We start from the raw sequence: 24,875 nt of genomic DNA on the forward strand, positions 1-24,875 counted from the left end.
AAAAAAAAGTACTTATTTTAGAAAGTAAAGAGTTATGTCATTTTTTTAAAAAAAATCAAGTAGAGAGAGCTTTCATATATATATATATATATATATATATAACAAAACGGAAAATCACTAATACTTTTGAAACTTTCTTTCATTAACTCATTCATTTTAGACTTTTAGTTACAATAACATGCTAACTCTCCATATCAATTTTTTTTTTCCATCACTATCCAAAGCCATCAACACTTTTATCATATGATAGCAAATTAGAATTATATAGATAATAGTTACAAGAAATTTATATATATTATCTAATTATATAGGAATTAATTATTTGCGTATCAGTTATTTAATCTTCTATCTTGCATTAATTAATACATAAATATCCTCATAAGTAATTGTAGTACATGTATTAATTAGTAGATTTCTAAATTACAAATCACACTGTATTAATATTATGAGAAAAGACATAAAGTCAGTATTGAAGTTGTCTCGAATTTTCAAAAAAGACAGCTTAGCTTTGTGGGTATCCTATATTCCCATTGAACAATTTAAGAATATTATAAATATCTCACTTTTTACTCAACCTCAATTGCAAGAAAAGATGTGCAATTACGCATCAATAATTGTTTGACACGTATTAAATTCTTTTAATTTTCAATTTTTAGTTTCATTTTTATTTTTTTCTATTTTTATTAACTGTATTTTCATTTTTTCTCTCTTTCTTCTTAAATCTTCATTACTCAAATCCTTTATTACTTGTTGTAAATCCTCCAAAAGTAGCAGTCATTGTCGCCTTCAACGTAGCTTCCATGATGCTTCCTTGTTACAACACTCTTTCTGTTACTAAAACATCACTAAATAAAATTAATTCAACTCTCAAGTTACTAAAGCAAGGTAATGGGACAAAAAAATGGAGTTTCATAGTACTCTTTAATCAATGGAGTTCACCGTTCTTGTTTTAAAAGAAAAGGATAAAAGAAGAAAAAGAAACAAAGAAAAGCAAGAGACAAGAAAAAAATTGATGAAGAAGAAAAAGTAATTGGATTTTTGAATTTGGGTGAAAGATAATGGGAAGATGATATAAATTAAATTAATTAAATAATTAATAACAAAGAAATAAAATGACACGTGACACTTTATAACTGGTTATGGCAGTGAAAAGACTGGTTCACGCTCCTCATTTGTGTGGTAACAATTCAGACGAGAAAATGGGTCAAAATGGCCATTTACAAAGATATTAAATAATTTTGTGGGATGATATGATACTTCCAAAGTTAAGATATCTTTATGCAAATACGAGACAACTTTACTGGTAAGTTTATATCTTTTCTCTAATATTATATATACATAATAAAAGAATTTTATATATGTAGAATTTGATACATAAATAACTTACCTCCTAACTATCTATTAAACGACTGTTATAATAATATATGAACCAACAATTTAATCGAGGACAATGTTATTGTTATACGTTTTCAATAATATAAGGGCAAATATAACTACTACTACTTCTTAGAGGACGACCATAATAATTGATAACCTATATTAAAAATTATCACAAATTATGGCACATTGGAGAATATTCTTCCTTGGCTAACAAATAAATATAAGGAATAAATAATTTTCTAAACGTGTTAATTAAATCAATATACCCTACTAGGGTTGTTTAAATGTTGAATTTGAACATGCAAAATTCTTATACAAGACTAGTCAACTATAATCCATCGCATAACGAAGTAATTAATTAAGTAAATGTTTTCTCACTCGTAAGAGACTTGTATTTACTCCTTCAAATTTTAGTAAAAATGATAAAATCTTTCATTTTTTGAAAATAGTAGTCAAGTCAAACTGGAAAACAATGGACTAATTTTCATTTTTCTGTAGTTATTTTGGGTAATATGTTACCTGTCATTATTTTATAAAAAATTATCTTAAATACATATCTTATTTTATCGTAATCTCTAAATTTTGCTGTTATTTTTAAAAAAAAAATAAAAAATCCTCTCTTAGATAGATCACTCCTCTCTTGTTGATACATCCATATCCCTCTCGGATACATCCCTCTCTTATATATTTGAATCCTATTCCGTCTCTGATATATTATTTCTTCTACGTATTCGGATGTCCTATCCTCTCTATGATACATCACTCTCCTCTCGGATACCCACTTATGTATTCGGATGTCTATTGATATATTCAGAAGTCAAATAATGTATCCAAAATTTATATTTTTTAAAGGATTTTGGTAATTTATAAAAAATAGAAAAATAATGTAAATAAATTTTAACACTATGAAATTTACGTAAATTATACTTTATTTTAATCGTCCATTTGTCATAGTAGTCGGTCAATATATATTTTGATTTGGATGGGGTTGTTTTGTACTAAAATAGATACAATTTTGTTAAAGTTGAAGTGTCTAATATGAGAAGAGTTTGCATTTCACCCCTATTTTGTGCCAATTTTTAATTTTGTGAAAAAGACTTAATATACTATTTAACTCTGTCATTTAGAACTGATATAACTTCATTATAAAAATGACTCACATATACCTATATCATTATTAAGTGGACCTCTTTATGAGATGCAACATATACTAATGGTTATGTACTGGGACTACTCCACACTTAATCAGACGTCTCGGATTTGAGCCTTGGATATGAAAAAAAATTATCTTGGGAGCGGCACCCATGAATGAACCCTGTAGAGTGCATTCAGATTTAGTCGGGACTCCAATGCAGATTTCGAACACCGGATGATGAAAGAAATAGTTCAGTACTTACACCGATTTCCTCTTTTTCTTAACCAAGTGGATGTGTTGTGGGGCAGGGCGGGAAGAAAGAAACAAGCAAATAGCAACAAGAGGAAGAAAAAAAAAAGAGTAGCTTTCAATCAATTAAGATGATGTGAAAATATATAGTAGAATTAGTTTGTGGCAATTGACTGGTTCAAACGTCCTAGTTTAATTAGATGAATTGACTAAATAATTCCAAAGAAAGATTAGTTTAATGAATTAGGAAGATAAATACGAATTATTATTTGCAAGTTTAAATAGCTACGTGGTCCTGCTAATAATTTTAAATAGATTTTAAAAATAAAGTGTTCACACTTAATATTTTTATTAAATAAAAAAATTAATCAAACAATCATAAATAAAGTGAGAATTCAGATAGTCAATCAATCAAGCAGTAATTCAAAATTTGCGGGTTGTTAATTTATTTATATGTGGTATTCAAGTAAGAAAATGCTACTTTAACATTATATAACATATTACTTTACTATATTTAAAATAATTCACATGTGTTTGTGTTATTCATGTGTAAGTAAGAAAGTTCCATGTGTTACCTACCGTATTACTATTATTGTTTTTGTTATTATTATTATTATTAATTATTAAAAATAATGCACACGCGTTTGTGTTATTCATGTGTAACAGTGTGAGTAAGAAAGTTCCATCCATTATAAACCAAATTTGGAAAAATAAAATGTTTTGACTACTTTAACAGCACGGCACAGTGGGCTAAATTAACCAGTTAGAATAATGATGAATTTAGTCTTTGATATAAATAAATATAAAATGCTTGTGATAAATATGATTAGCTTCATTGTGTTAAGAATGAAAAAAGTCCCACGTAGATGGTTAATGAGATGGTTGGACTCCTTATAAGGCTTAGGCAATCCTTCTTCGTTTGAGCTAACTTTTGGGGTGTGAGTTAGGCCTAAGACCTAATTTCACATGGTATCAGAGCAGGGTCCGTCTCACCCGATTTTGTGACCCCCAAAATCAAAATTGTCCACGTACCATATGCTAAGCACTGGGCGTGAGGTGGGGTGTTAAAGAATGACAAAAGTCCCACATCGCTGATTAATGAGATGGGTGGACTCCTTGGGATTTGAGTTAGGCCTAAGACCTATTTTCACACATTGTTCAAACCAATAAATGATAGTATACCCTACCATCTCAATTTATTTGTCGTAATTTGACTGAATACAAAATTTAAGAAAGTAAAAAAGATTATTAGGAATTATTTGTTATGAGTGACAAAAAATAATAATTTCATATTAAAATGTAGAATCATTTTATCCTAATTTTGGTCAAGACTCAAGGGTATTAGCTAGATTGTCCCGAGATTATTTATCTCACCCTTTGTTGTAGCACATTGAGATAAGTTATTTCATATATATGGTAGAATAACTAATCTTATGAGGTAACTCCGTCGATACCATCCCATACCAAATGACCCTTAAATCTTGTGGTTGTAAGTTATAACTAAATGTGTAAATAAAGTATCAAAATATTCTTTAATCTTGAGATGTTCAACAGGTCACGTAAACTATTGAAAATAACATTTTCCCAAATTATGAAAAAGACGTTATTCCAATATCTTAAGTTTAAGAATAAAGTTATACCCTTATTATTAGCTATATCAATTTTTTTCATGATGATAAGTGATAAACTCTAACACCAACAAAAAAAATAATGATAACATATCGATATTGCAACTAGAAAGTTTGTAAATCGTCAATTTAAACCTTAAACCATAAATGTAATCTTTCCTTTTTCCTATATGATAAAATGAAAGAGAGAAAAAAAACCCTTAGCTATTATAAATTACTAAACTGCTAAGAATTTCATATCGATAGAGAGATTGAAAATTAATCATTAGTCTTCCAATAAATTGTTTACCGATGCTGACCCCCATTTATCATTTATTATTGGTGTGTAGAAATTTCAATAGTCCATACATGGAAATATTTAAAAACAATTTATTTAATATAAAAACAATGTGGGACATAAGGCATTGGCAAGTTTTTTCCACACGGTCTCAACTTGACTTGTAAAGCTTAAGTCTACGCTCGTTTTTCTTACAATGCAGCCAGCCATTTCTGATTCATAAAAACCACCAATACACACTTAGAGAAAAAATCCATCAACTACCACAGTTTCCCTCGTTCACTTCTCTCCTCCCTCTCTGTCCGGTTTACCGGAAAAACAAGAATCTCAAATGACTTCAAATGTCCACTTTTTTCTTTTATACGTTGTGACCCTTTTCCTTTTTGTTCAAGCAAGATTGAATCTTTACGCACCAGATCATGCTGCACTTTTGCTTGTACAAAAGGAGTTAGGCATCATTTCTGTTAACAACCCGTGTACGCTCGCAGGAATATCGTGCGAGCGTAGACCGGGTAACACAACACAAGTTCTGAGAGTTACCCGTATTGTATTCAGATCCAATGGATTAAAGGGAACTTTGTCTTCTGCTATTGGCAAACTCACTGAGCTCAAAGAGCTTTCTCTTTCCGACAATCAACTATCTGAACAAATCCCCGTTCAGATTATTGATTGTCGGAATTTAGAGATTCTTCAACTTCAAAGGAACAGATTTTCTGGGAAGATTCCATCCAAATTGTCAGCTTTAAACCGTTTAAGGATAGTTGACTTTTCATCGAATGAGTTTTCGGGGAATCTTGATTTCTTGAAGTACTTTCCTAATTTGGAAAAACTGTCTCTGGCTGATAATATGTTCACTGGAAAAATACCATTTTCATTGAAATCTTTCCGAAATCTTCGTTTTCTCAACATTTCAGGGAATAGTTTCCTTGAAGGTCCAGTACCTGTCATGAGTCAAATTGAGCATTTATCAGCAGATTTGAATCGAAACAATGGCGTTCCTAAACGTTACATTCTAGCTGAGAATTCAACAAGGATATCTGCAATGGGACCTGATTCTTCTCCAGCTCCAGCTCCAGCACCTGTCAATCGTGTTGTACCGGTGGTGCATAAACGTAAGAACAAGAAAAGGAAGTTACGATCTTGGTTTCTTGGTTTCCTAGCTGGAACTTTTGCTGGGGGTATATCTGCTGTGCTCTGTTCCTTGCTATTCAAGATGGTAATGTTCTTCGTAAGAAGAGGGAATAACGATTCAAGTTTAACGATATATAGTCCATTGATCAAGAAGGCCGAGGACTTGGCTTTCTTAGAGAAGGAAGATGGAGTGGCATCGCTTGAAATGATCGGAAAAGGTGGTTGTGGAGAAGTTTATAGAGCAGAGTTACCGGGGAGTAATGGGAAGATTATAGCTATAAAGAAGATTATCCAATCCCCAATGGATGCTGCAGAGATCACGGAGGAAGATACTAAGGCGTTGAACAAGAAAATGCGTCAAGTTAAATCAGAAATTCAAATTGTAGGTCAAATCAGACACCGGAATCTGCTTCCATTACTCGCGCATATGCCAAGGCCAGACTGTCATTACTTGGTCTACGAATATATGAAAAATGGGAGTTTACAGGATATCCTGCAGCAAGTCCAGAAGGCACAAGGGAATTAGATTGGTTGGGACGACACAGAATTGCAGCGGGGGTAGCTGCTGGTCTCGAGTATCTCCATATAAACCATACTCAACGCATAATTCACAGAGATTTAAAGCCAGCAAATATCCTACTTGATGATGACATGGAAGCTCGAATTGCTGATTTTGGCCTTGCAAAGGCAGTTCCAGATGCTCATACACATATCACGACTTCAAATGTTGCAGGAACTGTTGGATTTATTGCACCAGAATATCATCAGACACTGAAGTTTACAGATAAGTGTGATATATACAGCTTTGGTGTGGTGCTAGCTGTGTTGGTTATCGGTAAGGGTCCATCGGATGATTTTTTCCAACATACTTCTGAGATGAGTTTAGTTAAGTGGCTGAGGAATGTAATGACTTCTGACGATCCTAAAATAGCAATTGATCCTAAGCTTTTAGGAACTGGATACGACGAACAAATGCTTTTGGTTCTCAAGATAGCTTGCTTTTGTACTCTCGACAATCCAAAGGAGAGGCCTAACAGTAAGGATGTTAGGTGCATGTTAACTCAGATCAAGCATTAGATAACCAATACATTGGTTATGTAACTAAGAATGTGTTCTGTATTTTCAGTTTTGCAAGTTGATATTTTGTTGTAATTGTGTTATACATGTCAAATCTTAGTGTTAATAATATTCATTCAACTTTGCTACTTAAATAACTAAAACTCCAAATGCAATTATCATTTGCTTCTTTTCAAACTAGACATATCCCAATGTGTTATGTGTATGATCAAGTTTTTAATATTAGTATTGGAGTCTAGATGAGTTAGCTTTTATCAAGATGACTCATGTTTTAGAATTTAGAATACCTCTTTGGGCTGATGAGGTGGACAATTCATAACTCCAGTTTCAAAGGAGCATCAAATCAATAGTTCAATACTAATCTCTCCAGTTAACTGACCTTTGATTTCGGAGATTAGTGCAAGAGTAATAACGAAGAGGGGTTGAAATTCATTTGATTGTAAAGGGAGGGATTTCGCTTCAAATCTAAGTGATTTATCTTCTTCTCTTAAAGACATTTCTATTTAGGACTTGATTGAGGGATCAATTTTCTCCAAAACATAAAGTAACACGATCATAACCAGTGTTCCCTTTAAAGGTATGGAAGTTCGTTGATGAATATGTATAACCATATCCTTATAATTAAATCACAAGTTGGCTTACAAATTTGAGAACTTACAGAGCAAGCTAATTGCTGACTCAATTGAATCAATAGAATGTTCCAAACATTTGGTAGGCAGAAAAAAATGCATAAAATGTGAAATATCATTGAGCCTATCTCATGTTTGGGTGGGTTTGGGCCAACCCAAAATTCAAATCAAAATCCTGTATACTTGGATTATGAATTTAACTTTTAAAAAATTTATGAATTTTGGAATTTAATACTATGAATCCAATATTTAGTCCAATATAGAATTACATGATATGGCGGCTTGAAGGCTCAATTTCGATTAACTATAGATAGTTACTATTATATTTGACCGAGAAAACTATTAGCTGAAGTGAGGTTGTATATTAGAGCTCTTAATATGGGCTAGCCCATCCGATTCGGGCTAATTCATATAAGCTTTGACATCTTACGGGTTCGGTCGAGTTAGTCCATTTTTGGTGTGGGCCAGAAAATGATCAACCCAATCCATAAGTACGTGGGCTACAGGTTTGCCGGGCCCGCCACTTTTTTAAAAATGATATTTTTTTTATAATTATTAAATTAAATTATAAATTATAATTTAAAAATATTATTATAAATATCGAAAAAACCACATTACATGATATTATTATAAATATCGACAAAACCTCTAAAGTCAAAATAAATTTTTTTGAAATAGTCAATCCAATTCAAATAAAATGCCAAATAGTATAAAATTAAACTGAAATAAATAAAGAGTAGACAAGATGAACACAAGCCCTTATAGCTCAGTGGTAGAGCGTCAGTCTTGTAAACTGAAGGTCCGTAGTTCGATCCTGCGTGAGGGCATTTTTTATTTTGTACACATTAAACATTTCTGTTTTATTCCCCCACAACCCAAAAGAAAAAAAAAAGACTAACTAAATCAAATACTTTTAAGGGAATATACTGTAATTAATTATGTTTATATATGTATAGTTCGCTGCTGAATATACAAATACATATTATAATATATAATTATTTAACCTATATACATATGTAATTTCCTCTCTCGCCCCCTCTCTCAATTTCGCTCTGCTCCCTCTCTCGATCTCGCTTGCCCTATATACAAATGTTTGTGTATAATATACAATTATCTACATATACAATTCACCTCTCTGCCCTCTCTCCTTCCTCTCTCGGTCTCTCTCGTATCTCTCCTCCCTCTCCTAGTCTCTCTTGCCATATATACAAATATATATGTATAATATACAATTATCTAACCAATATACATATACAATTCACCTTTCTCCCACTCTTTTCCCCCTCTCTCTCGCCTCTCTCCTCTCTCTCCCAGTCTCGCTTGCCTCTCTCCTCCATATAACATGTAGCTACAAATTGTTATTACCAAACTATAGCTATGAAGAGTAATTAATTATTTTTTAAGATATAACATGTAGCTACAAATTGTAATTACAAACTATAACTATGGAGAGTAATTAATTATTTTTTAAGTGGCTATTTATGAAAATTTTCCTACTTTTAACTCTTGAAATTAAGTTTTTGTAAGAATACGTCTATTTTTTTCCCGAAAACTTTGACAAATAAGTCACAATTCATTCAAATTAGGCTAAGTTTGAAAATTAATAAAATTTAATTCAGTTAAATAGTTCTATAATTTTTCAACAAAGTTATGTCAACTGATACCCTTTACATCAGGTGGCTCTCATATTTTACTTTGTATAAATTAAACACTTCTATTTCATTTTTTCCAAAAAAAAAAAAATCTAACTAAATCAAATACTTTTGACTCTTGAAAGTAAGTTTTTGTAAGAGTACATTCTAATTTTGTCCAAAAACTTTGACAAATAAGTCACAATTCATTCAAATCAGGTTTAAAGTTTGAAAATTAATAAAATTTAATTCAGTTAAAAATAGTATTATAATTTTTCAATAAAGTAATATCAATGAATACCCTTTACCTGAGGTGGCTCTGCCACATACTACACCAATCTTGAGTTAAAAAAAAACACACCAAGGAATCTTCTTTTTGTACAAGTCTTCTAGATCTAAGCTCCAAATTCCATGTACTATGAAATTTTTTTGGAACTTTTCCCTTCAAAACTTTACTAGTATATTCTTTTCTCTCAATTTATGTGTTAAATCATTTTTTTAATCCATGTTAAAAAGGATGTTCTACTTTCTTATTTCGATATGATTTTAATTTTTAATAAGATGCATTATATCATATAAATCTAATCATTCTTAATTTAATTCAAGGATGAATTTCTTCCCAAATAACTTTTCTGAAATTTAGAAGCTATTTTAAATGGACTATTGGAGGAAAATGTAAGTGAAAGAAGGTTATTTTTGGGTTTTAGTATTTGGTTGTTATTAAGCCCGTTTGTGAAATTATATTGAGTATGTTATTATTATTGTTGTTATGATAGTATTTGGTTGCCAAAAATGACTTTGAAATATCTTTTTTTGTTAAAGTGAGATGGTGGGAGATGTAGAAAACAAATTGATAACAATAAAATAAAATGTGTGTATAGAAATGAAGGGAAGAATTAGTGTACCACTAGTGCACTCAAGTTAGAGTAATGAGTACCAAGTGTCCCACTTAGGAGTTAGGATTTGATTCGATAGAAGAAAAATATCAAAATATTGTCCATTTAAATCACCATGCCATCATTTCAATTTTCATGATAGAGAAAGTAAAATTGGATGTGTTCAAAGATATTAATGGTGCAAATCAAATGATCTTAATTCGCCCTACTGAATTTACGTTATCGCATTATTCTATTGTCGTTATTATTATCTTACAAGTTGATTTGCTTCTCCATTTTTATTTTCTCTTTTAATATTTATTTTGATAATCGAGTCGAGAATCCACTGAAAACGTATACTTTATCCTCTTTATACTCACTCATAAATTTTAATGAATATATTATCGTTTGTACAAAGAACATAAATATATAAAACTATATGTGTCCTCCACAAAAGGGTAAAAACTATTTTAGTTTCAAGTTTTCCAATCCTATTTATGAGCATTAAATTAAAGGGACACTTGGACGAAAGATGATAATCAAAGTAGGGTCAGTGGGAGTTTGCTGCTTTTGGGCCTTCTCTGCAGCTTATCTGATCTTTTTTTTGGAAATATCAGTGTCTTTTCTCAAAAAATTGCGATAAGGTTTTGGAGACATCAAAAAATCTCTCGACTTCTTCATTAGTTAAGCAGTGGGACGATTCTTACAGTAATACTAAAATTTGTTTTTCGTCATCTCATAATATCACACATTAGCAATTTAAAAAATAAAGGCAACCTGCAAATTTTAGGGATCGACCACATTTTTTTTTCTGTTTCTCCAAAGACAGAAAACAGTAGAAAGGCGCACAAAACAAGTATATGAAGCATATAGTTGGCTAATTTTATTACACAAAATGAAGATATATATATACACAGACTACCACACAGTAGTTGTACAATTATTCTTTTTGTATACAACTCTTTTGTTGATACAATACTCTTCATCTACTAAAGGACTGACTCAGAAATAATAAATAAACATATAGAATAGGCCTCTACAGTAGGAAATATGAAATGGTAAAAAACTAAATTACATTCCATTGATGGTCTATTTACAAAGATCAAGTTCGCCTTACGATATGAAACACACTTTTGACACTAAGCTGCCAACCTGAAGTTCATCACTTGATGATGGTTTAAGTCCATTTTTGGTTCCTCTTCTCTCTTTCTTTTGGGCAGAGATAAAGAAGACATTGCCCTGGCTGACACTACCTTTCTAACAAGTGATTTCCACAGCTCGTCATCACCCTTTTGTTGCACCTTCAATTTGAATTGTCTGAAATGTAAAATATGGGGCTGTAAGATACTCGAGAGTCGATATTGACCAAGAACAGAAACAAGAAAAAGAGGACGATTAGTTACTGTTTCAAATTGACCCCTACTGATAAAGAAGGCAAACATGTTATTTTTAAGCTTGATAGTTATGAAGCGATTTTGACCTTAACCAACCCAACGTGTTAAAAAGTTATTCGAAATCATGGGAGATATTTTCTTGACGAACTGGACAAATGGAGAAAATCCTTCAGATCCTGTCGCTGTCTACATTTTGATACCGTCTACAACAGGTGCATCTGGGTATTAGTCGAAATGGGACCACGGATCAATTATTACTACTTGGATGGTTGTGTTTCACATCAACAACAATCTCAACCATGCCGGCATTCAGTGAAATTTGGAGAAAATATCTTCATGATTAGACTAATCATCACACAAAATTGAACAAAATCACATGCCAGCTGACAATTTTGTGTAAGCCGTAACTAAGTGTTGATTTATCTTCACTAGCTTATAAGACAGTTCAGGATTGATAACCTCCTTGTGACTGTCTACATCACAAATTTAAGGCCAAAGTGATAGTAAATGGCTCAATCATGAATCGGAGAAAAAAAAGGACAAATCAATAAGACAGCTGATTTGTTGGCTTCTTCTATCGAGACAAATCACCTATAATAACATCTGAGCTCTGACATGCCACCTAAGAAGTTTTCAAGATTGAACATGACAGACCATAATGGGTATATGGATCAGGACCCATCATTCAAATTAAGCAAGATAGACATGCCTCAACCAATGACACCTCTAAGATGATGTACATATTCTAATTAGTGCGATCAATGATATTCACTATTGGGCGATCAACAATACATGAATTGATTAAAAAATTAGTTACTCAGTAGTCAGTTGGTGGTTACCTGCAAAGGGGAACCTGGCAATCGTTTGGTTGGTCACAAATGGATGCGTGTAATCTTAGGATCTGCCACATGCGCTTGCATCGCAAACAACCTCCATTGGTCCTTCTCTTACAAGTAGCAAAATGTCGAATCAGAAACTGAAGCCCTTGGCAGGTATCAAACTTGCTACATGGCTGCCTCTTGATGGAAGGTTCTTTATCTAATGGCCCCACACTAGTACATCCTTCAGTGCAAATGTGCTCCAAACAATCCATCGCTTCGCTTAGCTGTAAATACAAGCTCAGCTCCAGTTTGTGTCTCCTTGTCCTCTTCTTCCGCTATAATGAGAAATTTACAATGTAAAATCACTAATCACAGCCATTTGACTGATAAAGGAGATGCAAACAAATGCCATGTAATGATTTCATGGCAAGCTTATTATCTGTCATGATCAATTTGACAACAATAAAAATTATAACATGAATTCCAAGAGAAATTCTTTTATTAAATAAGGGATGTATGATATATGCCAATTACGTTATAATTACGTACCAACTCAGCCTCATCCATGAACTGTAGAATTTCAAGTTCAAGCCAGGGATCATGCTGTTGAAGGAATTTCCAGCCCTCAGTCTCCTCAACTTTCTTGAAATTGCTAGACAAAAATTTCATACTCTTAAGATATAGATCTGGTGCATCACATAGTCTCGCAAGTTGAAGCAAATCCACAGCATTCTCAATCGTCAATCGCTCGGCCAACCCCTTTGTGCATCTCTGCTTCAGCTGCGGTACCAAGTACACATGAGAAAGTGCTAGCAGATGGATCCCATGTCTCTTCATCTGCTCTTCAGTGCACCTAAATACAATGACAATTTGGTCACTCTAAGCATTCTTTCTAGCAAGGATTTAACTGATTAAAAGTTTTTGTTTAAGTTTCTTATATTTTAATTAGCTTTTAGACCATATGAGAGTAAGTAACATGCTACAAATGAGTCAGCAATATTGGTTGTTTAACGGTCATAAATAACATAAATCCTTTTGTAATTCATTTCAATGACAACGAAGATGTCGGTCGAGGCATCTAGCAGGCGGCCAACACAATATGAAGCAATCAAAACATCAAATAGTATATGATTAAAGAATTTACAAGTCAATGAATGAACCACACGTAAGCAATTAAGTAATAGGCATGCAGATTAGTCTTTGAATATCAACCACCTATTCTCTGATCAACGAAGGAACCGAGACTTCACCCTAAAATAATCTACTTCTTGTGGTCAAATTCCAGCTTGGATGGAACCAATTAGATTCGAGTTTCAAAACAATTTACAAATTAAGAAAATCAAATAATGAGTCTTTGAATACCAACTACCAATTTTCTAATCAACGAAGCAACCGAGACTTAATCCTAAAATAATCTACTTCTTGTGGTCAAATTCCAGCTTGGATGGAGCCAATTAGATTCGAAGTTTGAACACGGTTACCAAATCAACAAAAATAAAATAATAAATGAAGAAAACTAAACGGATTTGCGTGTATCTCGTGTACTCACTTGGAAGAATAGAGAAACCGGATAAACACGGAAACGGCGTCGCACGGCACGCCAAGAATCCGAATCGTTCTCTCGGAGCTCCGCCGCTTTCCCGGCCGAGCTAGTATGTTCTCCAGAACCGTCGAAGCAGCAGCCTACAAATACGTTCCTCATAAATCAGTACTTTTTTCTCAAAATCATTCGCAACTAATATCAATTTTTCGAACAGCCAACACGGAGTTTTCACAGCGTGAATTGATTATAAATCATTAATACACTAGACTAACATAGTTTTAGATTAACATGCAATTAATAGATTTAACGAGTATTTAAGACTTCATGTGGTTAGTTTAGGTCTTCGTACCAGAACGGCGGAATGTGCCGGAATGCGGAGGCCGCCGGAGGTGACAATTTGGACATCAACCTCAGACATTTCGCCGGAAAATTTATCGATATCGCCTGAAAAGTTAAGGGATGACATGGTGATTACAGTTGCTTTTGGGAATTTTCAGTGTGTTTAGTTTTTGAAGAAGGCTATAACCCAACCCTCTCTATTTATAAGCAGCGCAGAGTTGCCATTTGCCAACTCCAGAAACGAAAGGGCGGCACGTGGAAGATTCTTTTTTGGTACTCCAGAAAACAATTATTTGGGCAGGACAGGAAATAATAAATATTAATAATTTAAATCGTTAAATTAATTGAGCTATTAAATTTTTTAAATATATAAAAGAGAACATAGCGTCCGAAAAAGAAATTACAATGTAAATAATCTTGCGGATTAATATTTTTTAGAATTTTATATATAGTGATAGTTAATTATGATATCCTTATATTTGAAAATAGTATAAATCAATCATTAATTTCTTTTTTGATTTCTTTAAATGATTAAATCTTCTTATATTATATAAATTGGACAAAAGGAAATACTAGTGAATGATTAAATTGACCCAGGGGTGGCTCTACAACGTCTAAAAGAAATATTATCTTAGGCCCTCAAATTTAAGGTGTCTCATTTTATATAAAAATAGATTATAAGTAATTAGTATTTTTTAAAATAAATATTAGATATTATTATAGAAAAAGTGAACATTTTATGAAAAATGGAGGATTTATTAGAAGAAATTTGAAATATTTGAAGTATTATATTTCATGAAAAATAATTTAAAATAAAAATGATTATATCATCATATGAAAACAAAAAAAATATATAAAAATTATTAACAATTTTATTTTAGATCTCTAATACGCTTGAACAGCCCTGAATCGATCTTATATCACTCAACGAGATAAATATATGCATTGCATGCCATAATGCAATTTTTTTTTCTTTTTTTGTGTTCATTAAGACCAAATGCATAATATTATAATATTCTTACTTGAGGGAGAAAATTCTAATTAGAGCAAAGACTAAGGAATATTATCAAAGAAGCTGAAATTTATACGTTTTTTTGATGGTTCCAGAAATTAAAATAAAAATTAAATTACATCACCTAGCGTCATAGCGGACGATGTTGGTAGCCGCGTACGGCGTAGCCTGATCGTACTAATATGTTATTAAGTAAGTATTCAAAATTTGAATTTAAGAATTTCGAGTGAATATGATTTTCTTATTAGAATTTAAATCTACTATTTATATTTACTAATTTGCTGTATCTTTGCACGTGTATGTTGTGTTAGTGTGAAAAATTGTATTGAAAAAAGGATGACGTATATAATAATACAAAGGCAGGAAGAGTAAGGTGCAAATTTAAATTTTAATCGATTTAAAATATTAATAAATAAGAATAGAAAATTAAAATAAGAGAAAGGCAGGAAAAAAACAGACGGTTGTTGGCTACATAATTTTGCTGGTCATAAATGTCCTCCCTAATAAAAAGGCTGCTATGAAGATTGTTTATAGTATCCTAAAGCAGTGGCTGAGCTAATAGGGTCGAAGAATTCATCCAAATCTCTTTTTCGAAAAATTATGTTATTTTTATAAAATTATAATTATAATATTATTTTAATATTTATATATATCAGATGTTAAAATTTTTTTTTTATTATATTTTACTTCTTTACATTTTAAACCACTTAAAAATATCTCGAATACGACAAGGGGACAAAGGATAAAATATCAGGCAAAGTTGTTATCTCTGATGATGGAAATTAAACAACTTGTGGTTGAAAGTTGTTGAGCATACCTAGACAATATTGTTGTTATCTGAGGCAGTTCATATTCAGTCCCTACTGTGCAAATTTTATTTTTATAATACACTTGTAACTGTTCTATTAAAATGTTCCAAAAGGCTATCACCTTTTACGTAATGGCTGCACTACTCAAACCATGAAGATTAATCAATCAGACACCAATTCAAATAACAATTTTTAATAATAATAAAAAGCAGTATGTCGGAGGAAACTAATTTGGATGTTTACTTAGGGTAAAAGATGTGATTTATACCTAATTAATTTACTGCACCAAAAGTATTTTCACTAGTTTTGAGGTTTCAAGTTCGAAATTTTTTTGCCAGCAAAAATAAGGGGATTGTCTTCTAGGTCGAGCTCTCCTATCAGTCCTATGTGTTTGCGAGCTATTGTATAGGAGTAAAGTTTTTTACCATGTGCATTTATGCACACTTAAAGAATATAGCGACTGCGAATTTCTCTTGTCATAAAAAAATAAAAAATTATGCGCATAAAATCGATTAATTGGACTATAGAACGTATCTTAGACAGTGGATGGAAATCGGGTAACCAGAAACAATCAACCGTCGAGATTAAGCTTGGTTCCCTTCATTTTAGATTAACGAAATCAAAATATGTACTACTTATTTGATCTTATTTTTTTTGTTAATAAAAGCTCTGGAAAGTTGTAAACACTTTTATACAAATTTCTTTTTGATTAATTAAATTATCTCCTAATTTAAGTATACATATGATAGTTGAAAAAATAATAACAAAAGAAGATGTAGTTCACCAGAGCAAAAAAACATCTCACAAGATGAGCATTTCTTAATTATTACAAAAACATTAAAGCACAACAAATTGATTACAGCAGGACTTATGAAAGATTGATTCTGCCTAATCGACAATTTTCTTCTCGCTCCGTTTCTTTTTAGTTGTCATATCATTTAACCTCTGAAAAAGGAAACTATAACAACTAAAAAGAAACAAGGAACAACAACTAACACTGAATTTTTTTAATCTAAAAATCGTCTTATTTGATGATCCCTCAAGTTTAATCTTGTTTCTTCTTCTTCTCTCTTTCTTTTAGGCATAGACAAAAAAGTCATGGCCCTGGCTGACACCACTTTTCTAACAAGTGATTTCCATAGCTCATCATCTCCCCTTTTTTCCAATTTCTGTTTCAATTCTCTGTAATATAAATAAAGTTGTTAAGATACTCGTGAATCGTAATCAATGACAAACTACAACAACATACTCAATGTTTAATCGAATCACAAGAGCAAGAAACTACTAGAACAGTGCTAATATCATATAGACAAAATAATTGTGTTGGTACAAGAAATTGACCATACTGATAGGAAAGGCAAACAACATTATACAAGCTTAGATATTTCTGTGACCCTATCACTTTAATCAATCCAACGTGTTAAAATATTATTAGGAGAGTTTGAAGATATTTTCATTAGGAACAGGGGAAAAACAGAGATTTTTCAACTAGAAATAAATGATCCAAATGAATATTTCATAAAAAGGTTACACTATTTTCTACGATTTAGTCGATATAGAACCGTGTGCCAAGTCAACTATCACTACTTGGATCATGGTTGGGTCGCGCTCACATCAAGAACAATCTTGACTGTAAGTGGGCAAGAGATCTTAATCCCTCGTGATAATGTTTCAGCCACATCACAATTGTATGTGCATTGTATATAACCTTCCTACGTACTGACTAAATCACAACTGCAATGGCGGAAAATGACATATAGGTACAAGTAAATATAGTGGTGGCCATACCTGCAAAGAGGAACTCGACAATCATCAGGTTGGTCACAAATCGATGCGTGTAACCTTAGGAGCTGCCACATTCGCTTGCATTGTGAACAATTTCCCTTTACTCTTTTCTTACAAGTAGAGAAATGTGTAATCAAAAGCTGGAGACCTTGGCATGTATCAAACTTGCTACATGGCAACTTCTTTTGACAAGAGTACTCTTCGTCATATGGCCCTACGCTTGTACATCCTTCCCTGCATATATGCTCCAAACAATCCATCCCTTCACTTAACTGTAAATACAAGTTCTGCTCCCGCGTGTGTCTCCTCTTCCTCTTCTTCCGCTAAAACAACAAATTTCCAATGAAAACTACTAATCACATCACTGAATGATAAATAACACAAAAAAACACAATGATATATTGGCATTTCTACCTAATACATCATATCTGAGTTTTTCTGTTGGATTTAACTTATATACACTGACACGTTATGTTATTACTAGACATACCTACTACCTACTATGGATAGTTACCTCTATAGACTATACTTCTTCTTAATTTTAGATGATCTGATAGTATAAAATTCCTTGTATGTAACACTATGCACACTTTACATTAGTCCTATCATATATAACACAATCAATTGAGGACCTTCAACATTCTATTGTGAGATCCATGATCAAAATTTTGGACTGAACTTGAAACAATGAGGTAGATCATAAAGGGGGTTATATTACGTACCAGCTCGGCTTCATCAGTGAACTGTAAAATTTCAAGTTCAAGCAGGGGATCATGACGTTGAAGGAACTTCCAGCCTTCAGTTTTTTCAACTTTGCTGAAATTACTCCGCAAAAATTTCATACATTTGAGGTAGAGATGAGGTGCATCACATAGCCTCGCGAGTTGAATCATGTCTATTACGTTTTCAATTGTCAATTGCTCAGCCAATGCTTTGGTGCATCTGTGTTTTAGGCATGGTACTAAGTACACATGAGAAAGTGCCAGTAGATGAATACCATGTTTCTCCATCTGATCTTTACTACACCTAATTAGCACAACAATAACATAACCATTTTAGACATGATCCATATTCTTCTAAAGCTCTATTTATCAAATGATTGAACAATCGAAAGCAATTTACTTATTATACTTATTCATAAAAAATCGAAACTCGATTACGTATACTGATTGTTCGTCCACTTCAAACGCTCAAAACAGACTATTTTCCGTGTGAAATGACAGGGATTGGTTTGGTTACTTAGGGAATCGTGCAGATTTCCCAACAGCACCAATAAAAAGTAAAATACAAAATAAGAGTTATGGCATTCAATCAGTCAATGAAACTGGAATAGACATGGTGTCATTCTTAGAATAACACCCAGCGTAATAACGCTGAAGGAAAACTGTACACTGTTTTAAATACAAAGCAGTATACAGAAAACCTGAACGTCGTTTCAGTTTTCGGCCGGAGGGGTTTATTGCACAAAAAGACGGGGGCGCAAGCTCCCGAAGAGAGAAGCCCAACGAATGTCAGATGCGCGCGCACAATCCTATCCTATCCGAGTCCGAATTTACCCCTTGCACTTCGGACAGCCGTCCGTGTGGGCCGTATCCTCACATGGTTAAAAAGCTAAAAAAGAAGCTACTGGGCATCCTCACTGACGCTCTAATGAATTAGCCGTTAATCCATTCTATTTAGCTGACAAAACGTTTTTTTTTTTTAAAAAAAATAATTTGTAACACACTCCAATAACATAGGAATACTTGGTCTTGTCGGTGCATAGAATATTGAGGGAAGTAAATATATTATTAAAGAATCTTATTGGGAATGAATGAGCCATGTGTAATATAATTTAAGAAATGGGCGGCAAAATTTAAGCTTTGAGGATAAATCACCAACTCCTTGCCGTCATATTCAGTATATTAAATTCCAATTAGAACACTAAGTACACGCCTAACATGTTATGTTGGTAAGCTGTTGTATCGTATTATAAAATTCATTCTTAGATAATGAGGAAAGCTCTGATTTTAAAATCAATTTGGTTTAATTATATTGTTACTTCTTCATTGTTTCTCATTTTCTCTTACTTATTACTAGCTAATAACCTTTATTTTGTTGTTTATCTACTAGATTTATTCTTAAATTGTTGACGTGTAATATTATTTAATCACAGAAAAAGAGTTATTAATCCAAATAATGCATTCATTGAAACAATAATTTTACATCCGTATAACACTATGATACTGGTACATAATAAAAAGATAGGGAAACTTTCACATATAGCCACTTAAAAATAGTTTAATTACTCTTCATAGTTATAATTTGATAATTACAATTCGTAGCTACATCTTACATGTTTTATGAAGGAGAGAGGCGCGCGAGACTGGGAGAGATAGGAGAAAGGCGAGAGAGAGGGGGAAAAGAATGGGAGAAAAGTGAATTGTATATGTATATCGGTTAGATAATTTTATATTATACTTAAGTATTTGTATATATGCAAAGGAGATTGGGAGAGGGGGGAGCGAGGCGAGCGAGACTGGGAGAGGGAGGAGAGAGGCGAGCGAGATTGAGAGAGGCGAGCGAGAGAGGACAGAGAGGTGAATTGTGTATGTACACATGTTAAATAATTGTATATTATACCTAAGTATTTGGATATTCTGACGAATTATACATGTATTAAGTGATCAATCATACAAACTCAAAGTCAGCTCACGTAATTGACGTATAATGTTACTGGCGATTGATAATTATAGCAAACTATAACTATCATGAATAATTAAATAGTACTATAAGTTTGCTTAATCGCGTAATTTTTTTTCTACAAAGAGAAAAATATGTAACATTTATTATAGTAAAGATTGATAAAAAAAAAAGAATATGTATTATGAAACTCACTTGAAGGAATAGAGAAATTGCACGAACACGTAAACAGAGCCGCAGGGGACGCCCAGAATCTGTATCTTTTTCTCAAAACTCCGTTGTTGACAAACTAATATGCTCTCCAGAACCGTCGAAGCAGCAGCCTAACATAGTTTTATTTTTCATAGATGAGATCCATCATTAATTTCCAAATTGCAAAACAAATAAATTTTCGAAAACAATTCGATTAATTCACATTTGAAAAATCTGATCTTTATCATGTTTAAAATTAAAATGTTTAACGATTCATAAAATTATTTGACTGAACAGTAACATTTTCACGTAAAATGAACCCGAGGGAATAAGCGATAGTATGCATGCATACCAGAACGTTAGAATGTGCCGGAATGCGACGGCCGGCGGAGGTGATGATGTCAACGTCAGTAGCAAACATATTCATAGATCTTTGAAGTTTAGTGATAATACAGAGAATGTAAGCGTTATCAAAATAATTACAACTTTTTATTTTTTTTAACTAAAATAAAAGTATTTTTGAGTTTGTGTTTTTCCTTTTTAGATTTTTGGTGGTAGAATTTTGGGTGCCTGTCCCTGCATTTATAGGCAACGTGAGCTACTACTAAAAAAAAATAAAAAAAAAAATAAAAAGGGCGGCACAGAATGAAATCTCTACCACAAAAATAAATAAATAAATAAATAAAATGTGCCTAATAAAGTATGAGATCTTCACATTCATTGCAGCCGACCAGATTATCATAATTTTATCATTATATGACCTTAATCTTCGCCTAAATATTCCTAAATTTTAAAACTAGCTTTCGTTCTAATTTATATGTGGTTATTACAAAAAGTAGATAGTACTTCATAAAATTATTTCGTAAAATCAATATATAAATAACATTATTTTTTCTATTTTAATCTTGAAAGTTATTAAATTTGAAATATAAATTTGATAAATATAAGAAAACCAAATAATAAATTCATATTCATTAGTTAATTTAGTTAGTCAAAAAAAATTATTTACATTTTTATTTATGAAAAATTTAACTTTAAGAGAATACTAAATAAACGTACGATGGTAAATTTACTTAATTTCTTAAAAACGTAAAATTTAAAATAATGACACAAAAATTAATTCTTCCTTTATTTTTAAAATTTATTTGACCTATTTTTGATTCCTTAAATTTGGAGTACCCTAACAATTGTTATTTCACTATCAAGGATGTAATATACTCTTTGTATAGTAGCGGTCAAGAATATTTTGTTCCTTTTTTAGTAATTATGTAATTTTAATTTTTCACATAACTTAATTTTAGACCCTAAAATTTATGAATTTTTTTACTTTTTTTAAAACTTGTGTAAAATCAATACACATCAAATAAATAGAAACAAAAAAATATATTTTTCCAACTATATGTATATACCTTATCTTTTTAATAGTGTTTAATTTTCAAAAAGTATTTATCAAAAAATAATCTAATAAACTACACATTATATTTAATAATTTTCTAACATAGACGTAATTTTTGTTACGATAATATTTATTTTAGGACAAAAATATTAATTAACGTTAACACATATCACAATTGTTAGTTGTATATTGACTTTGTACAAAAATATGCTATCAAACAATATAATTTAAAATACTTTTATTTGATTTTTGTGGTTCCTCTCGTTTCAAAAATAAAAGAGTATAAAGTACATGGTCCAATTATCGATTATTTTTGTGTTCCTCTTGTTGTGCTTCTATATTAAAAAAAATATTATATATGAAATTAAAATCGAAAAATATTAATTCAATTATGTTTGGTTCCACCATTCTAGTATGTTTTTAAAATGATAAAGAGACCACGTCGTCAATAACAGGTAAGACCAAATCTTGAGGAGGAAAATAAATTGTCCTTACACTAATTACGTGTCATCCTAATCCATCACTGAACCTATTAGGTTCGATATTGCTATTTAAGATTCATGTCGTATAGGGCTTCATTTTTTTGTAGATAGTATTTTCTATTTAGAATTTTTTTCATATGTAAGGGTCGATATTAAATCTCTAATTAAATAAGAAATACTTTCATTTACTGCACAAATTCGTTGATGGTGATGGATAGTATGTGTATACAGTGGCCGAGCCACCTTAACATCATGGGGTTCATCCGAACTATCTTTCTCGAAAAATTATATTATATTTATATGGTTAAAATAATTTTTTATGTATATAGTAGATGTCGAACCCTCTTCGGCTACTTCGTATATCTTTCTTCAGATTTTGAACTCTCTTATTGAAAATTCTAGCTCTGCTACTGTCTATTTGTATACATATACATTTATTACTAGTTTATACGTATAAAATAAATTATAATTTATATTCTTATAAAATACAATTCACCAAATACGATTTTCAATACATGAGCTCTAAGCCTCCAATTTTTTTTGTGTTTTCTTTTCCTTGGCTGTTAATTGACCAAGACATAAAAAAAGTAGCATATGAACTAAATACTAAAGAATTTAAACTTTGAATTCTTCTCTATTGCTTACCAACCAATGGATTTTATGAATTAAAAGCATGAAGAAGTTCACCATCAATATATTTTTTTTCTGATTTAGAAATAAAATAAATAAATTGTGGTGTTCACTGCAAACATAATTTAATTTTATAGTTAAAAGTCATTATCATGTGTGACTCTGTGTTCGTCTAATATTATCACATATTTATTCAGACTCTAATACAAGCTTCAGACATTAAATAAAAAAAATAAAAAAATAAAATACTACAATAGATATTTTCACGTGGATTTTTCCTCTCTTTATTTATTTTCAAGGTTAGATTAAATTTTAGAATAACTTCTTTAGAAGGATATTTTAAAATTATTTTACAAGTTTGAAAGACATTTTGGAGCCCCAATCATAGATTATATAAAAAAAGTCAATGCATGAAAAATATTTTTTGGCGGTGGAAGGGATATTCTTTTTTTTTTCTGTCTGGATATGAATTTTACGATATGTTTCGTGTTGCCCCATTTTGAAGTAAAATATTCCTTATCTTCCAAGTTTATATTTTTTATTAATAGTCAAAAATAAAGAATTGTTGTTTGAAAAAATAGTTGAAAAATATAGGAAGTAATATAATAAACTAGTTTTGATAGTATTCATTGTCTTAAAGAATTTAAGCCTTCTGTTATAACTGCAACAATTGTGATATAATTTCTATAAAGTTAACAAAATTCTAATTTTAAAAATTAACTTAATTTCTTTCATTAGAATAAAGTTTATGAATATATATATATATATATATATATATATATATATATTACTTCTAAACCTTTTCGTACATCTTTTTCAATATATTTGTCAAGAGTATTAATGTAAACAATTAAAATCTTTTTAAAGAAATTAATCAATACATATTATTTTTAATACATCAAATCAAGCAATGAATAAAAAATAATCTCACCATTATTGATAATACATCATGTTCATACTATTCTTTTACACCATATCTAACGACTTCTCGGTGACTCCCACGTCAAACAATCAATGGAATAAAAACAATTTGATATATTTATAGGGAATATTATATGGTTAAACCAATATATAGTATTTAATTAGTCACCATGGTATCACTCGCGATCAATATCTAGCGATAGTTATGTGGGTTGAGTTTCAAGTTTGTATATTTCGCACTTTTGTATAACTCAAAAAATTTGTATAGCTTTTATATAACGTAATTTCATATATAAATTCTTAAAGTTCAGATGTTTGTGTTTATATAAATTCATTATTTAGAATCTATATAAAAATAATTCAATTATACAAATCTATTAATTATACAAATGAGACAGCTTTAATTGTAGCTACGAATGTAAACTATGACTACGAATTGAAGCATAATTAACTATTTGGGAAAAATTCGTATATGGACCAATGTTGATTTGATGAAACCTGAAGGTAATACTAGCCCGTTTCAGTTTGGGCTGCCTTTATACGACCCATTAAATTATGTGCAGAGTATTATTTGACAAAATTAGGACATGAAACATGAGTCGATCAATCCGCCTAAATTTGGGCAAAGGACAATAATCACATATTTTTAAGGTAAAATTATCATTTATTTTTTATAAGTTTATAATTACAAAAATTCCTCAAACTGATACAATGATATAAGCGTTTATACATTAATTTGGTGCGCGAGATACATTAATCGTTAAGTAAGATATATTACATTTTATACATGATACACTAATCTGATGCGCGAGATACATTGATCTGATGCGCGAGATTCATTAATTTGATGCGCTGAT

The 24,875-nt window shown here is 31.3% G+C and overlaps 3 protein-coding genes and 1 non-coding gene across 4 annotated transcripts; 2 read left to right on the forward strand and 2 right to left on the reverse strand.

Annotated features, from left to right (window-relative positions):
• Positions 1-4,817: 4,817 nt before the first annotated feature.
• Positions 4,818-7,014, forward strand: LOC107021528 (leucine-rich repeat receptor-like serine/threonine/tyrosine-protein kinase SOBIR1). The gene is given in 2 exon segments (XM_015222205.2): positions 4,818-6,306; positions 6,309-7,014. Coding segments are annotated over 2 exon segments (1,875 nt in total). The 5' UTR covers positions 4,818-5,000; the 3' UTR covers positions 6,878-7,014.
• A 1,247-nt stretch (positions 7,015-8,261) lies between these two features.
• Positions 8,262-8,333, forward strand: TRNAT-UGU. Its single transcript has one exon. It is a non-coding gene; the product is annotated as a tRNA-Thr (tRNA).
• Positions 8,334-10,869: 2,536 nt separating this feature from the next.
• Positions 10,870-14,334, reverse strand: LOC107023662 (BTB/POZ and TAZ domain-containing protein 1-like). Its single transcript, XM_015224421.1, has 5 exons — positions 14,120-14,334; positions 13,777-13,910; positions 12,777-13,080; positions 12,246-12,562; positions 10,870-11,329 (listed from the first exon to the last, which is right to left on the reverse strand). Exons 1-5 carry the CDS (start codon positions 14,234-14,236, stop codon positions 11,152-11,154), a joined length of 1,050 nt encoding a protein of 349 aa, XP_015079907.1. The 5' UTR covers positions 14,237-14,334; the 3' UTR covers positions 10,870-11,151.
• Positions 14,335-16,706: 2,372 nt separating this feature from the next.
• LOC107021774 (BTB/POZ and TAZ domain-containing protein 1-like) lies at positions 16,707-21,148 on the reverse strand. The gene is made up of 5 exons (XM_015222482.2): positions 20,942-21,148; positions 20,593-20,720; positions 18,438-18,741; positions 17,719-18,038; positions 16,707-17,112 (listed from the first exon to the last, which is right to left on the reverse strand). Exons 1-5 carry the CDS (start codon positions 21,014-21,016, stop codon positions 16,938-16,940), a joined length of 1,002 nt encoding a protein of 333 aa, XP_015077968.1. The 5' UTR covers positions 21,017-21,148; the 3' UTR covers positions 16,707-16,937.
• Positions 21,149-24,875: the final 3,727 nt, after the last annotated feature.

This window comes from Solanum pennellii, chromosome 6 (assembly GCF_001406875.1).
Source record: "Solanum pennellii chromosome 6, SPENNV200".
NCBI lineage: Eukaryota > Viridiplantae > Streptophyta > Magnoliopsida > Solanales > Solanaceae > Solanum > Solanum pennellii.